Source organism: Hordeum vulgare, chromosome 7H, assembly GCF_904849725.1.
Source record: "Hordeum vulgare subsp. vulgare chromosome 7H, MorexV3_pseudomolecules_assembly, whole genome shotgun sequence".
NCBI lineage: Eukaryota > Viridiplantae > Streptophyta > Magnoliopsida > Poales > Poaceae > Hordeum > Hordeum vulgare.
The window spans coordinates 498409331-498424542 of record NC_058524.1 but is presented as its reverse complement, the minus strand read 5'-3'; the positions used below and the strand labels follow the sequence as shown (position 1 = coordinate 498424542).

At 43.3% G+C, this 15212-nt stretch overlaps 2 protein-coding genes, 1 long non-coding RNA gene and 1 other non-coding gene across 4 annotated transcripts; 1 reads left to right on the top strand and 3 right to left on the bottom strand.

Moving 5' to 3' along the window:
• Positions 1-1910: 1910 nt before the first annotated feature.
• On the top strand, positions 1911-6193 carry LOC123411900 (dehydrogenase/reductase SDR family member 12). Its single transcript, XM_045104858.1, has 10 exons — positions 1911-2111; positions 2229-2290; positions 2664-2783; positions 2896-2995; positions 3136-3216; positions 3356-3405; positions 3545-3695; positions 5414-5470; positions 5548-5669; positions 5762-6193. Exons 1-10 carry the CDS (start codon positions 2097-2099, stop codon positions 5976-5978), a joined length of 975 nt encoding a protein of 324 aa, XP_044960793.1. The 5' UTR covers positions 1911-2096; the 3' UTR covers positions 5979-6193.
• Positions 6059-6129, bottom strand: TRNAG-GCC. Its single transcript has one exon. It is a non-coding gene; the product is annotated as a tRNA-Gly (tRNA).
• Positions 6194-7409: 1216 nt separating the features above from the next.
• LOC123413313 (syntaxin-124-like) lies at positions 7410-8897 on the bottom strand. The gene is made up of 2 exons (XM_045106256.1): positions 8248-8897; positions 7410-8132 (listed from the first exon to the last, which is right to left on the bottom strand). The coding sequence occupies exons 1-2, from the start codon at positions 8680-8682 to the stop codon at positions 7647-7649; spliced, it is 921 nt and encodes a 306-aa protein (XP_044962191.1). The 5' UTR covers positions 8683-8897; the 3' UTR covers positions 7410-7646.
• A 1493-nt stretch (positions 8898-10390) lies between these two features.
• LOC123410646 lies at positions 10391-10615 on the bottom strand. The gene is made up of 2 exons (XR_006613065.1): positions 10584-10615; positions 10391-10469 (listed from the first exon to the last, which is right to left on the bottom strand). It is a non-coding gene; the product is annotated as an uncharacterized LOC123410646 (long non-coding RNA).
• Positions 10616-15212: the final 4597 nt, after the last annotated feature.

The following is a 15212-nucleotide window of genomic DNA, read 5'->3' as shown; positions in this document are numbered from 1 at the left end:
GACCTGAGTTCGACACTAGCGTCGACCTGTTTTTCCTTTCCTATTGCTTTATTTTTTGTGTAAATTCAAATGCTTTTAAAACATTCATATCTTTTAAATCCTAACTCCAAATCTAACATGTTATATATGAAAATCGCTCAGAAAAAAGTGAAGATTTCAAATATGCTATTATTTTGCATGTTACTTTCCTGTTTTTACTTTTCTATTGCTTCATTTTTTGTGTAAATTCAAATGCTTTTAAAATATTCATATCTTTTAAATCCTAACTCCAAATCTAACATGTTATATATGAAAATCGTTCAGAAAAAAGTGAAGATTTCAAATATGCTATTATTTTGCATGTTACTTTCCTGTTTTTCCTTTCCTATTGCTTCATTTTTTGTGTAAATTCAAATGCTTTTAAAACATTCATATCTTTTAAATCCTAACTCCAAATCTAACATGTTATATATGAAAATCGCTCAGAAAAAAGTGAAGATTTCAAATATGCTATTATTTTGCATGTTACTTTCCACAATAAAGCTTATTGTGCAATATTAATTAATACATTATCTATATTGATTATTTTGAAAATGCCTATTACACATATCGTCCAATACGTATAAGGGGGTGATTTTTTTTTCCGTTGCAGCACGGGCATGTTTGCTAGTCATTAATTAAGGAGTACTTTCTTTAAAGAGTGCTCTCACCTTTTTGGATTATGTCAAGTGACGCATTGTATGTGTTCCACTTGTCGCAGTCTGAGAGTTTTTTTCGTAGATACAAATTTTTAAAATAATTTATTTTTTATATCGTGCATCTAAATCCTGAATCGTTTTTATCGGTGGTTCCTCGCATCAAGATCTTCAAAACTAGATCCTATGTTGATGGATTTTGATGATTTTTTTACTAAAAATCAGACTAAAAAGTCGTGTCTCTTGCGATAGAAAAAAAAACAAAAAACACGTTTTCTTTGTTCCGAGAGACATGACCGCGCCTCTCTAGAAAGTAAAACCGTGCCTCTCGAAAAAAATCAAAAAACATATTTTTTTCGTTTCCGAGAGGCACAACCATGTCTCTTTCGAAAACAAAATCATGCCTCCGAAGCAAAATCGTGGCTCTCATGAAAAAAGTAAAAAAAAAAACAGAACACAAGTTTTTTTATGTTTTCGAGTCACGAAAACAAAACCGTGCCTCTCCCAGAAAGAAAACACATTTTTTTTAATTATTTTTCAAGAGGCATGGCCGTACCTTTAGTGAAAAAAAGTGTTTTTAAAAGAAAAAAAATGTTTTTTTTTGTTTTTGAGAGGCCTCGCGAAAAAAAAATCGTGCTTCTTGTAAAAGCAAAACCGCATCCCTCACAAAAAAAGAAAACACGTTTTTCATCCAATTTGTATTATTTTTTTCGTCGAAAAGCTAAGAATGACAGGTGAAAACCGAAACATAAAAAACCTAGAAAAAATCAATCTAAAAAAGCCAAAAACATGTGTAAAAAATACTCCCTCCGTTGCTAAATATAAATCTTTTAAGCGATTTCACTAGGTGTCTACATACGAAGCAAAATGATTGAATATACACTCTAAATTATGTCTATATACATCCGTATGTGGTCCATCAGTGAAATCTCTACGAAGACTTATATTTAAGAACGGAGGGAGTAGAAAAATAAAATACGAAGGAGCGCTTAGAACTCGACACGTGATGACGACGTGTGAAAGCTATCATTGATAGGCTTATGAAGGAATGCTGCCCTAACTAGTTGCTCACGGGAAGGAGGCATACTACTGCGTTATTTGCTGCCCAATAAACTTTGGATAAGCCCAATAAAAAACTTCTGTCCCAACCAAACCCAGAAACACTGCCCGGCCCAGCCCAGCCCAGCTCCGCAGCAACCCCAACGGCGCGGCACAGTGCCGGAGACGGAGAGCAGAGGTGCCATCTCCCGCGGCGGGGAATCGTCCACCGAGGCGCCTCCGTGCTCCGGAAGAAAGAACGAACGAACCCCTTGGCCCCGATGCGAAGCGACATTTCGCCCCCGCACGCGCGCCAGAGGAAGAAGACCGCGGAGGAGGAGGAGGAGGAGAGAGAGAGAGAACGCGCGCGAGAGGAGGAAAACCATGTTCATCCAGAAGGTAATGGGGTTTCTAATTGCTAGTCTTCTACTACCATTAATCCGCCGGTAAACTTGCGCAAAGGTTACATGTGGATAATTTTTTTTCTGCTGCTGATTTTGCTGGTGGCGCGCGCAGGCATGGAGGACGGCGGCGTTCGGGCTCTATGGCTTCACCCAGTTCACCAAATCCGGCTTCGTGTAAGCCCGATTCCGCCCAATCCTCTCGCGGATTGTCTCTTGCTTTTGGTATCTCGTGCAGCTGCGTAGCCGTTGGCAGAGGGGGGGCTCTTCCGATTCCCCATCTGTGTCAAAACCGCTGCTCAATTGCTTGTCCTGTTAAATTTAGCACCGCAATTGGGGATGCGATTGGTTCGCCCGTAACGTGAACCCGGACGCCCTTTTGAGCTGGTGAACCTGAACCCTTTTGGTTTAGTGGGATTCAACTATTTGAGTTCGTGAAAACTAGCAGGAGAGCTGCTTACAGCATTTTGATTCGATTTAGGATCGTATTCTCTCGACACAGTTATGCTATCATGCTCATATTCAAACTAATGGGACTTTAATTACTCAGGGAACACGCCAAGAAATTTAGAGAGGAGGATATGCAGATCCGGTTGGATGGGAAAAATTGCCTCGTAACCGGAGCAAATTCTGGCCTAGGTTATGCTACAGCTGAGGGCTTGGCTTCTCAGTATGGAACTATTCTCCTTTTTTCCACTTTGATAATTTGCTCTGCGAAAAAAAATTGAACTATTTTTAGGGACCACCTGTCATAAAAACATTTGTTCCTTTTGTTCTGCCAGTGGTGCCACTGTTTATATGCTTTGCCGTAACAAAGAAAGGGGAGAGACTGCTTTGAACGAAATAAGATCCAAAACTGGCAATATGAATGTTCATCTGGAGGTATGGTGCTTCAGCATTGGTTTTTCCTGCAATATTCAATTCTTGTTAATGTTCTATACGGTAATTATGGGCAAACTAGCACTTCAATTATTTTCATTGTTTTTTGACCGGCTAGCACTTCATTTATTATCCTATCGCAGATATGTGACCTTTCATCGATTAATGAAGTCAAGTCATTTGCTACAAAATTCTCTTCATCGGAGAAGCCACTTCATGTCCTTGTAAGTTTGCAGTTTGTGTTTCTTTTCTCTGGTTGTAGCATTTTTATTTCTAGTTATAATCAGATAAATCATCAACGTTTCCTCTAGAATTACATTAAATACTGGACAGAGCAAGCAAATATAACAGATTGTCTTTTAGGTTAACAATGCTGGCTTACTAGAGCACAAGCGTACGACTACACCGGAAGGGTATGTAATACTTTCCATCATTGTAATTGTTTCCTGGTTATTTTTAAATTGCTTTGGCCTTATATAATTTTTAAGCATCTTGCATTTATCGTGCTAACTTCAACTGAATGAGGTGTGATGCTTTCGGGTTTTTCAATAGGTTGGAGCTCAATTTTGCTGTGAATGTGGCAGCAACATACACTTTAACAGAGCTAGTGATGCCACTGTTGGAAAAAGCATCACCTGATGCTCGTGTCATTACAGTTGCATCAGGAGGGATGTACACTGAGCCACTGAACACAAATTTACAAGTAAATCTCTTTGCTCTACTTCTATTTAGATGATATATCCCCAGTTTTACTCTGTATGGAAGCAGAATGCCGAAATATATGTATAGAAATAAAATTTACTACATATTGTGATGGAGAGCAATAAAAACAACCACCTTGTCATTGTTCCATGGGCGAGGGAAAAAAATGTTCTGCAGGAACTTCCCAACAAGGTCCACTTGGAGAAAATCAATGTTGAAACAAATAGTAGTTGTGGACACAAATGAAGTTCTCCATTTACTTACTCCTGTGAATCATTTTGGAAGAATATTTGAGCACTTGCCACTTATCCAGACTCTTGATTCATTGTCATCAAAATTGAACTAATTTGATTGCTTACCAAGAGCTTAGTCCAATTGCCATTTGCCTTTCTCATTTGTTGTCCTGGCGATGGTATTTTTTTTTCGAGAAAACGCAAAAGACTTTGCGTTTCATTGCATTGAAAAGAGGGGAAGACAACCTCCTAGGAGGCTAGGACTAAGGTGTTACAACCAGATCAGTGCACGTCCCAGGTGGGTGGCAGGGTGACCCTAAGCCCCTTGGCCCCTGCCTGCGCCCAATTCCTGGACTCGTCCTTGATCGCATCGGCGAGCTCTACTAGCGATGGGGTTACATGGTCGAATACACACGCGTTCCTATGCTTCCAGATCATCCACGGCACGAGAAGCGCAATCGAGGCCAACGCTTTGCGGAGCGGGTGAGGCGTGGCATCGCGAGCGCGTAGCCACCAGTCCTGCAGCGAGGCGTCCTGGTCGGGCACCGGTGCCGGAAGTCGCAGCCAGGATATGATCCCGTGCCAGGCCTGCTTCGCGAATGGGCAGGAGAGCAGCAGGTGCTGCAGCGTCTCCGGTTCTTGGTCACAAAGAAGGCACCGAGGATGATGCGTTAGGCCATGCCGAGCGAGGCGCTCCGCAGTCCAACAGCGGTCCTGGTTGGCGAGCCAGTGGAAGAATTTGACCTTAGGCGGGGCCCAACCCTTCCAGATCAACTTCCAGGACCGGCAAGTGATCGAACCGTGGAAGGTGGCAAGATAAGCGGACCTGGCAGAGTAGCTGCCGCTGGCTGTCCACTTCCAGGAGAGCGTGTCCGGCGCTGCGGAGAGGGTGATGCGGGACACCAACATCCAGATCTGGAGATACTGGCCTATCTCCTGGAGGCCAATGGTGCCGTGGATGTCCCTCGCCCAGGTATTGCCGGCTATGCCTGCTGCCACCGTCCTGGACTTTCTGCGATGCTTGGGGATGCACATGTAAAGCGAGGGCGCGTGCTCGCGGATGGAGAGGCCAAGGAGCCATCTGTCCTCCCAAAAGAGCGTAGTCGAACCATCTCCGATCTGCATGGTGGTGGAGGCATAGAAGAGGCCATACTCCTCGGGGGTGAACTGCAGGTCCAGGCCGTGCCATGCTCGGGTAGTGTCCGTCCGTGAGAGCCATAGCCATCGGAGCCGAAGGGCCAGCCCCGTGCGCTCTAGGTCTCGGACACCGAGGCCGCCGTACTCCAGCGGCCGACATACCCGTCGCCAGTTCACGTGGCAGTGTCCACCGTGGGCCACCTGGCGATGGTATTTTAGTCTTTATATTCATGCCATAGAAACATAAACCACGGGTTGTTTATCTCTTGAAGTGAATTGGCCTGTGAAAAGGTTATCTTTTACTTCCGATTGCGATGTAGCCCTTCTCACTATTTATTTTGAACTACAGTACAGCGAAAGCGAATTTGATGGGACAAAACAATATGCTCGTAACAAGAGAGTTCAGGTTTGTGAATCTTGGTGTCTGAATTCCCTTGGGTCGACAGGAGACGGTAACACAAGACTAACATGAAACTCCCTCAGGTTGCTCTCACCGAATGGTGGGCTCAGAAATACAGCAACAAGGGAGTCGGTTTCTACTCCATGCATCCAGGATGGGCTGATACACCTGGAGTCTCGAAGAGCTTGCCCGGACTATCGGAGAAGTATGTCTTCAGCTGTTCCAACCCTCTTGGCCCATTTATATTCTATATATAGCATCGACGGTCTAATTTATATATCATCAATACTATGTCAGGCTATCAGGAAACCTGAGATCAAACGAAGAAGGGGCTGACACGGTGGTCTGGTTGGCTTTGCAACCAAAGGAGAAATTAGTCCCAGGGGCTTTCTACTTCGACCGGGCTGAAGCGCAAAAACATTTGAAGTTTGCTGGGACAGCAGCATCCCACGAGCAGATAGGTTCAATTGTCGACAGCATTCGCTCCATCTGTAACCTCCCTGCAAACCCATAAGTTTCTCACCTAGAGGATTTTAGTCCTGGACATGAAAATAAATTAAAATTCTGAAGAAGAAAAAAGAAAAAAGAAAAAAGTGCACCAGCCGGGAATCGAACCCGGGTCTGTACCGTGGCAGGGTACTATTCTACCACTAGACCACTGGTGCTTTGATGACAGGCTGTTTCTATTTCTCTATCCATAGGGGCAATAAAATTTAGTCTGTTTTACCATTTTTAGTGGTACGAGTATGGTGACCTCGGCGATTATTTTGGTACGTACAAAGATGATGGGTGCTAGCGATAGAGTTTTTCTATGTACTCATACACAACGGTATGTTTTCCTTAAAGAGACCATACGTTACAATATTCATGTAAAAATGTCAGGTGAGATGGACGCGTATGTCATATGCATACGTCTATCCATTTGCTCTGAAATTTAACATGGAACTCCTTGTGCGAAACATGCTGAAGCAAAACACTAGAAAAAATTGCAACAATGGGTCCTCACAATACTCCCCCCCCCCCCCCCCCCCCCCCCCCCCTTTTTTTACTTTGCAAACGCACTAGAAAAAAATACAACAATGGCGACATAGTTCAGTCCTCACAATACTCCCCCCCCCCTCTCTCCCGTCCGTGCGTGCGTCGTACGAAAACAACGGTAGAGTTTTTTTTTTTTTTTTTTTTTTTTGCGAAGAAAAAACAACGGTAGAGTTAACATGACTTTATAAAGATGAACGATCTCATCCGTTGAGTGCTAGTACTTGCAGAGGAGCAAGCCGGACCGCCGAAGCAACTCAATCGTTTTTCCAGAATTGCTACTGAACATATTCGGTTAACTGTTCTACTTCAGAACATTGCACCGAGACATGACGAGCCCTCACGGTGTATGAGAAGCAGCCCACCATTCTTTTGAAGTAGCTTTGAAAAATCATGTGAATGTGTACTTACTGAAATCAGCAACCTCCCGCGTGGGATCTTCAGGGGATAGATTTTCCCATTGTATGATCAATTGCATCAATGGTAAATTCTTCCTTGGAATTTCTCCGACCTCCAGAACTAATGCAGGAGCAGTCTTGATTGTACCATCTGCATTCACCATTGGTAAATCTGGTCTAGGGATGGATTTGTTGCTAATGTGATTCTTGAGTTGACTAACATGAAGAACTATGTGAATTTTCACATGTTCAGGGAATTGGAGCTTGTAAGCAGAATTGTCCACGGTTCACATGACTGGAACTGGCCCATATTTTCTGTTTTGAAGTTTTACAGCACCTCTAAATCCGAAGTGTGCCAACCTATATGTAACCATTTTCAAATACATGGTAGTTGAGGTGTTTTAATTTTGCTATATGTTGTAGCTTAAATAACTCAAAATTAATTCATGCCAGCTCGGTCTGGATCTATTTTCAACAGATAAAGAGACACACAATTTACAGTATTCTCGATTGGAGAAAAGCTTGATCAAGAATTAAACTGGTACATCACTACAATATACATCCTCCCTGTGTTTTCTCGATCAAGCAGTACAAAGTTTTGTAGGCTACATCTAGGAAAATAAAGTGCACCGCTGGAAACGAAAACCAAAACAAAATCCTTGTCAGTGTAATGAGTCACAGGTAAATGTGGAGCAGGGGCCCAGGGCAAGAGGGGTACGAGTTTCACATTGGACGACGCCGTATGGAGATCATCTGAGCGTCAAGATGTGGAGGTTGATGAGCACCGGCGTGACGAGGACGACGACGAGCGCGATGCCCCCGAGGACGGCGAAGCACATCCATTTGCGGGTGTCCTTCTGGATCTCGTGCGCCTGCTCCAGCTCGACGGTGCCCCGGCGCACGAAGGAGCTGGCGTGGGCGACGTGGCTCTCGATGTCGTTGAGCTGGTGCCCCTGCGCCTCGACGAGCGCGGCCATGTCGAGGAACACCTGGTGCAGGTCCATGAGGCTGCGCTCGATGTCCTTGACGGCGTCGTGCCGCTCCTGGATCTCCGAGATGGTGTCCATCACCTGCCCGCGCCCCTGGTCCTGGATCGCCTTCTGCAGGAACGACTCGCTCTCCCCGGACGAGATGAGCGAGTCGATCGTGCTCTCCTCCGCGTGCTCGCCCGTGATCGTGTAGTACCGCCGCGCCACCGTCTCCTTGTACTCCGCCGCCATCTTCGCCCTCAGCCCCTGCGCAGAGCATGCACCGGCAACGCCACAGGTTCTCGTCAGTCGTCATTTCATGCGCGTGTATTCACTGCGCCCAAGGTGTGCAATGCAGGCATATTTAGACGGATCAAATTACCTGGAAGTCGTCCATGACATCCTTGAGCTTCTTGCCGAGGCCGGCGACGACAGAGGTGCGGGTTCGATCGGTGGAGGACCCGGGGCCGCAGCCGGGCGCCTTGCGGGAGTTGGCGTTGTCGCGCTCGAGCGCCTCGAGCTTGGCCTTGACGCCCTTGGCGCGCTTGAGCACCTGCTCGACGTCGCCGTCCATGCGGGAGCGGAGGGCCTTGATGGCGCGGGCGTCGTGCGCCGTCTTGGTCTCCTCGTTGGTGGACTGCAGGCGCTTGTGCAGAGTCTCGAAGCCGCGCAAGTCCTCCTTCAAAGCCTCCACGTCCGAGAAGAACTGGTCCAGGTTAGCCACGCCCTCGCCGCCGGCCTCCATGTCGGCCGCCGACGTCTGCGGGTTCGCGTCCGCATACTTCTTGAACGAGCTCGACGAGAAAAGGTCGTTCATCTTGGAAGCTAATTAACGGAGTGCGCAACCGCAGAACGCCGATCAAAACGCGGCGACGACTCAAAGGTACGCGCAGCAAGGTGGACCGTGGGACAATGGAAGGGGACTGAGTTCGGAAGAATGGCAATGGCTTGCCTCTCCCGAGAAGGCGTAGGTCCAAGAAACTAGCAATCGATCATGGAAGTGGTGTGAAGAAAGGAAGGTCTCCCTCCCCCGTAGGAGGGGTTCTCTCTCTCCCTATTTGTGGCAGCATGCCATGAACGGCTTCTCCTTGTCTTGCCGGGGTCTTCGTCTAGTCATTTTTACCACCGGTGACTTCTTTCTTGTTAGCGTCACTTTTGTTTTATTTTGAATCTCCTTTAGTTTACCTTTTTTTTTTTTTTGATCGGGTAGCTGTTTTTCAATTCGCACACACTTGAGTTTCCATGCGTTGGATTTGGGCACGAATCTTAGGACGCACTTCCTATATTTTTGCCCAAGCTATTCAGTTTTGTGTACGATTTTTATACGAGTTCCTCTTTTAGAAAAGAGGCCGATGTCCGATTAAAATTAACTAGTAAAAGTGTCCGTGCGTTGCACCGAATTAGGTTATTGATATTTAGATCATGAATTTTGTATTTGAAAGGCTCCGTCCTCACTCTTTATCGACATCTACTTCAGCTCCACACCGTCATCGAAGTGCAAGTAGAGATGCAAACATATGAACTTTCATACAAATAGAGTAAAACTTCATACAGATTGGACATATAGTTACCACAAGACCATCATGAGAGTTTTACTTATTTTATCTCTACAAACAACATGAAGGAACAAAAGAGACACACATTGATGCCAGTGTGAGCAGACTCCTCCCTGGACCACAGCCCGTACCCCCCTCGCGTCGCTCCCGTGGCGACCGAAAGATCATCACACCCCGTAACCTATTACATGAGTAGTTGTTTGATTTATGTCCCATATTAAACAGATAAAATGTTTCTGTTCACGTGAGCAAACGGCTAGAATAAACCTCATTAAAATAGCATGAGTGATTTATCCAAGGGCAAATAGTAGCTAAAACAAATACTACTGGGGGAAGAACAAGAAATAAGGAAATGAAGAGATTATACTTGTGAGTGCACGGAAGATTATTCCAAAGGAAGTATTTTCTTTTAGCCAATCGCTCAAAGCAAAAGATTAGTGCAATGGGTAAGAAGTACACAGCTTCACAGAATATCTAGTATTTGTAAATCATGTGCTCTACAAATTTCTGAAATGTGCCACTATAATTGTATAAAAATCTTGCTTTTGAAATATGCCACTGTAATTGTACAAAAATCTTGCCATTGGAATCTGCCAAACTGTCCACATAAGTTCTTCACTTCGGTCATAACCCAATTGATGAAAATAAGAAACTCTGCTAGTTGCATATCTTTTAAAGCAAGAAAATAATTAATAATTACACCTCTCTGTAGTCCGTATTTTCATCCAATTAGGTTTCTGTACCAGTGTCTACTCATTCACAATATACAGAGAAATTTAGATACCAGAACATTGTAGATTAGAAAATTTTCATGGTAAAATTCATGTCAACAAAAAGAACAGGCATAGAGCCATCATGAAATTTGGGGCCACAATAGTAGTAAGGAAAAGGAAGAAACAAACGAAGATAAGGACATTTTTGCTCGGTAGTACTCGATGATCCATGCTGAAGAGAAAGACATGAGACTGGACAGAGAAGCGCTGCTCTACGTTGTGAACACACCCATCAGTTCATGCACATAAAGGGCACCATCCTCGAGCAAAATCAACTGAAAAAATTGACGTCAAAAAGAGAGGAGTATATCTTCTAAACTCAAATTATAACTACAACAAAACAATGCTCGGCCTTCTCAAGCAAGGGCAAAATTAAGAGGTGTACGTACTGAGGAGGTGTTCAAGTTGAGCAGACACGAGACACTGGATGTCAAGGGGTACATGGGTGTACATCATCGGCGGCGCTGGGGATTTGGCCGCTGTTGATGAAAGTATGACGTCTCTGCTCTCAAACACCACCAGATAGTGGTAAAACTTCAGTAGTAGAGAGGACACCCAACCGAGAACATCTAAAGAAACACAAATCGTTAATTCACTCTAGTTTATTTTTGAGAGGAAAAATAAGCAATAGCGTTGTAAAATAAAAGGAATTGTCAGATTCAGTAGCTTCATATGAGAAATCAAATGGGCAGACAAACGACGGTACACAATAATCAAGTTGGTAAGATACACACACAGATCAAATATTATTTTACTAACAGAATATTCTGCTTTTGAAACTACTCCTGTTGGGTCAAATGCTGACATATGTTCGAATCTGGGGGATTAAATAGATCTTTGGCATGCTTCCCTTAACAAGGATTATTTTGTGTATTTCTACCTAACTCCTCTTGAGAGTCAAAAAACAGGAAGAAGGATACACACGTTGACCAGGAGGATGCAAGCTAAGCCAGTAGAGCACTGAACCTAGAGTCCATGAATATCATGGTGCATTGCAACTGGAAACTACAATAATTAAGATGACACATATAACATAATTCATTTCTTGTTGGCAGAAAATAATGCAGATGCCACAGTAACCAGAAATTCAACAGGTAATTTGCTAAAAAAAATATTCATATAGAATCTCGGATCCAAATGCAAGGGTGTAAAATCACTAAAATTCAAATGGAGTTCATAGAATATAAACCCGGTTTAAACAAATCTTAGGAAGCACGCCCAATTCATATCAAATTCCAGTTTTGATCTATTTGCCTGGGTACACGGGTTACTCTGAATGTTTTCCTAGTGGTCGTTTCTGTTTTCGGAAAAGGGCGTCTCCTCAATGCGTCAAGTGTTTTCCAAAATGATGGTAACCAGCAATATTATCATATCGCGACTAATCTTATAAGGTAATACTACCTATTTTCCAGAAAATAATATTGAAATCCTAGTTTGAGGAGGGACCAACATAGTAAACATGTTGTAATGTTGAGATTGGAGAAACGATGAATTCTGGCGCCAGAACTAAATAAATCTCAGCACAGCTAAACTGCCTTGGGATCTCCGAACAGAAAACTTGCTTTAGTATTCAAGCCCAAGAACAATTGCTTTGACCTCCCTGATTGTGCTCAAAAACATTTCCTTGGTTTGTGTGTATCCCTTCGGTATCAAGTTCGCATTGTACAAAGAAAAATACTAAGTGCTTATATTGAGACAGATTAATTTTAGTTAATTCTTTAAAAGTGTTCATTGCACATTCAAAAAAAAGTTAACACAGTGTAAAAAACTTGGTCTCAACTTTTAGAAACTGTTTACAATACATAAAATTATATGTGATATTTAGAACAGGTTTACACATTTCAAACAAAAATGGATGTGATATTTATGATAAAATCTATGCAATGTTAAAAAATGCTTCATACCATAATGAAATGAACTCCCTCTAATCTATATTATTTGTCGCGGCTTTAGTAGAACTTTGCACTAAAGTTGAACTAAACCTGCAACAAGTAATATGGTTTAAAGGCAATATGTTACATTTAAAAAATGCATTGTAAACAAATGTCACATAGTGAAAAATAAGGTTTCATACCATCCCAAGAATGTTCTAATGTGTATTTTACAAATGTAACCTATATTCAAAATATTTTAAAAACATGTACTTAGAAAAATGTTAATCATGTATTTGAAAAATGCACGTATAAAAATATTTTATAGGTACATGAAAAATGTACAATAAGTATACACCAAAACATATATCCGAAAAAGAGTTAATCAAGTAGTTGGAAATTTTTTAAACATGTATAAAAAATACTCTTGATGCATACAAAAATGTACACTGTGTATGAAAAAAGGGAAAATTAAAAAAAAGATAACCGAAGAAAGAAACAAAGAAAACTAAAGAAAGGAAGAAAATTAGAGAAAAACCAAACAATGTTCAACGAAAATTGATGCAAAACAGTAAAACCTGATACATAAAACAAGATGAAAACAACTCGGTCGACTGCTCCAATACTTGAATTGCCTAGTAGCGTTACGTCAGAGTTGAGACTTACTTAAGATTCGCGAATAGCGAGAAATAGTTCCCGTGCGTTCTATAAAAAAGAGAGGCTCCTACGCTCTATTTCGGCCACGGAGGAATGTATGATGAATATTGTTTGGGACCATTAAACAGGCCAGTGTGTTTAAGGGAAGAATGCCTAGTTATGATAGCTTAATCAAGGGTTCATCGTTACCTCAGAGGATGCTGAGTTGGGACCTCCAATTTTGGGATGTACGTGCGAGGGAACCAGGGAGGCGCCATAAACATTTGACAGATTACAATCACAACTAATAGACTGATTCTTTTCTCTTTGGAGCTTTCCTTGAACAAACAAACTGCATGGTAGATACAACTGTAACCAGAGCAACTATGTATTGTATGTAGCAGTAGCAGTAGCACTCTTTGGACCAGGCACCAACATGACAAGTTATCTACTACATTTAGATGGATGCATTGTACCACTCAACTTCTCTGGAATGGCAAGACAATTGAATTGACTCGCCATTTATATGCAGGTCGACATCTCCGCCATCGGGATTTGAAGCAGCAACACCATCACCGGCGTCGGCAACTACCTCAAGGAGAAGAACCCATATGCAAAGGTGAAGAAGATCATTTTTTCCCCTGTTATGTTAACATGTAAATTACATGATCCTATGATGGGTTTGATGCCAAATTTGTTTTTGTACTCCATTTTAAATACATAGCTTTGAATGATCCTAGCATGCCTTTGTTCAGTTTGTATGTGTCAATTCTTTGAAAAATCTTAATCTTAAAGGTTAATTATCTGAAAATCCCCAAATTCTATGCTTGGTTGTTCATACCTATACTTGTGTGGTGGTCATGGTCTGGCTTGCTGCTTAGGTCGTTTTCGAATTCTCTTGTCCGTGTTTTTATTTGTGCTTCTTCTCGGGCCACGATGCAGCGGCGTTGCTACAGGTTCCCCGCTTGACTGGTGGTCTTTCGTTACTGTGCGGCGTTGAGAGCATGCTTCGGCCTTGGCTACTAATGACGCAGGTGATTTCCCCTTCTTACCTTCTTTCTTTCCCTGTGCTCTCGGCACTGGCCTTTGTGCCATGACCATGCATTTTGTGCTTTTTTTAGAAAGTGAGCGATGGTTTTGCACACTTTTAGATTCAAACCTTGTCAATCTTCATAGCCGTATCAAAAGTAGTGTCTGAAATGTCAACTTGGAATCATATGCGTGCCAATTATCTTCTCTGTCTATTTATGCAGAAATTTTGCTTAAGATGCTGACACTCTGACATCGTGTTTACATATGTTACTTAAAATATTCATATAGAATCTCGGATCGAAATGCAAGGGTGTAAAATCACTAAAATTCAAATGGAGTTCACAGAATATATACCCGGTTTAAACAAATCTTAGAAAGCACGCCCAATTCATATCAAATTCCAGTTTTGATCTATTTGCCTAGGTACAGGGGTTACTCTGAAAGTTTTCCTAGTGGTCGTTTCTGTTTTCGGAAAAGGGCGTCCCCTCAATGCGTCAAGTGTTTTCCAAAACGATGGTAACCAACAATATTATCATATCGCGACTAATCTTATAAGGTAATACTATCTATTTTCCAGAAAATAATATTGAGATCTCAGTTTGAGGAGGGACCAGCATAGTAAACATGTTCTTGTAATGTTGAGATTGGAGAAACGATGAATTCTGGCGCGAGAACTAAATAAATCTCAGCACAGCTAAACTGCCTTGGGATCTCCGAACAGAAAACTTGCTTTAGTATTCAAGCCCAAGAACAATTGCTTTGACCTCCCTGATTGTGCCCAAAAACATTTCCTTGGTTTGTGTGTATCCCTTCGGTATCAAGTTCGCATTGTACAAAGAAAAATAAAATCCTCCGTCTATCTGGTTTGGTTTGGCAAGCTGAATCGTCTGTGATCTCAATAATTTTGCACCACAGATGTTTCATTTGCATAGAAAAAAGAGAGAGGAGAAACTAAAACAGAGTAGAGGGAAGTGGACAACCAAATGAATTACCTTTAGTAGGACTCGTGGGCGATCTGTTCTTGAGCTTCGGAACGCTCTTCGATCGCTTGAGCTTCCAATCCATGCTGACCTAGATTCAACTTCTGGGAGAAGAATCTGAATTCAAGGTTCCTATGTACCCCCGTATGAACAAACACGCGACCGAAGCTGACGAAGTACCTGCGGTGGCGGTGGTCGTCTCGCCTCCGTGAACGCAGGTGGGCGGCGGCGGTCGCCTACGTGGCAGCGGCGCAGGGCGCGACGCAGGTGGGAGGCGACGCTGGGCCCTACGGTGGATGAGCTGGTTGCCTCCGTGGGCGGCATGGCAAGGTGGGGCAGCGGCGACTGTTGCCCCCTTCGCTACGGCGCAGCCGGAGGAAGGCGACGGAGGTGAGAGGCGCAGTTGGGCGGCGCAAGTGGTGCCGGTGGCCGGCGCAACATCGTATCGACCGTCGCCGGGGTCGGGCGGGGCACGAGGTGGCGGCGCGCTGGAGGTTGA

What these genes read in the sequence shown, in the direction of transcription:
- LOC123411900 (XM_045104858.1), top strand. An exon ending in CGTACGACTACACCGGAAGG is followed by an intron (nt 3,406 to 3,544) that starts GTATGTAATACT and finishes GTTTTTCAATAG; the next exon opens with GTTGGAGCTCAATTTTGCTG. An exon ending in CACTGAACACAAATTTACAA is followed by an intron (nt 3,696 to 5,413) that starts GTAAATCTCTTT and finishes TTTGAACTACAG; the next exon opens with TACAGCGAAAGCGAATTTGA.
- LOC123413313 (XM_045106256.1), bottom strand. Translation starts at nt 8,682, where the DNA reads ATGAACGACCTTTTCTCGTCGAGCTCGTTCAAGAAGTATGCGGACGCG. An exon ending in ATGTCATGGACGACTTCCAG is followed by an intron (nt 8,133 to 8,247) that starts GTAATTTGATCC and finishes TGCTCTGCGCAG; the next exon opens with GGGCTGAGGGCGAAGATGGC.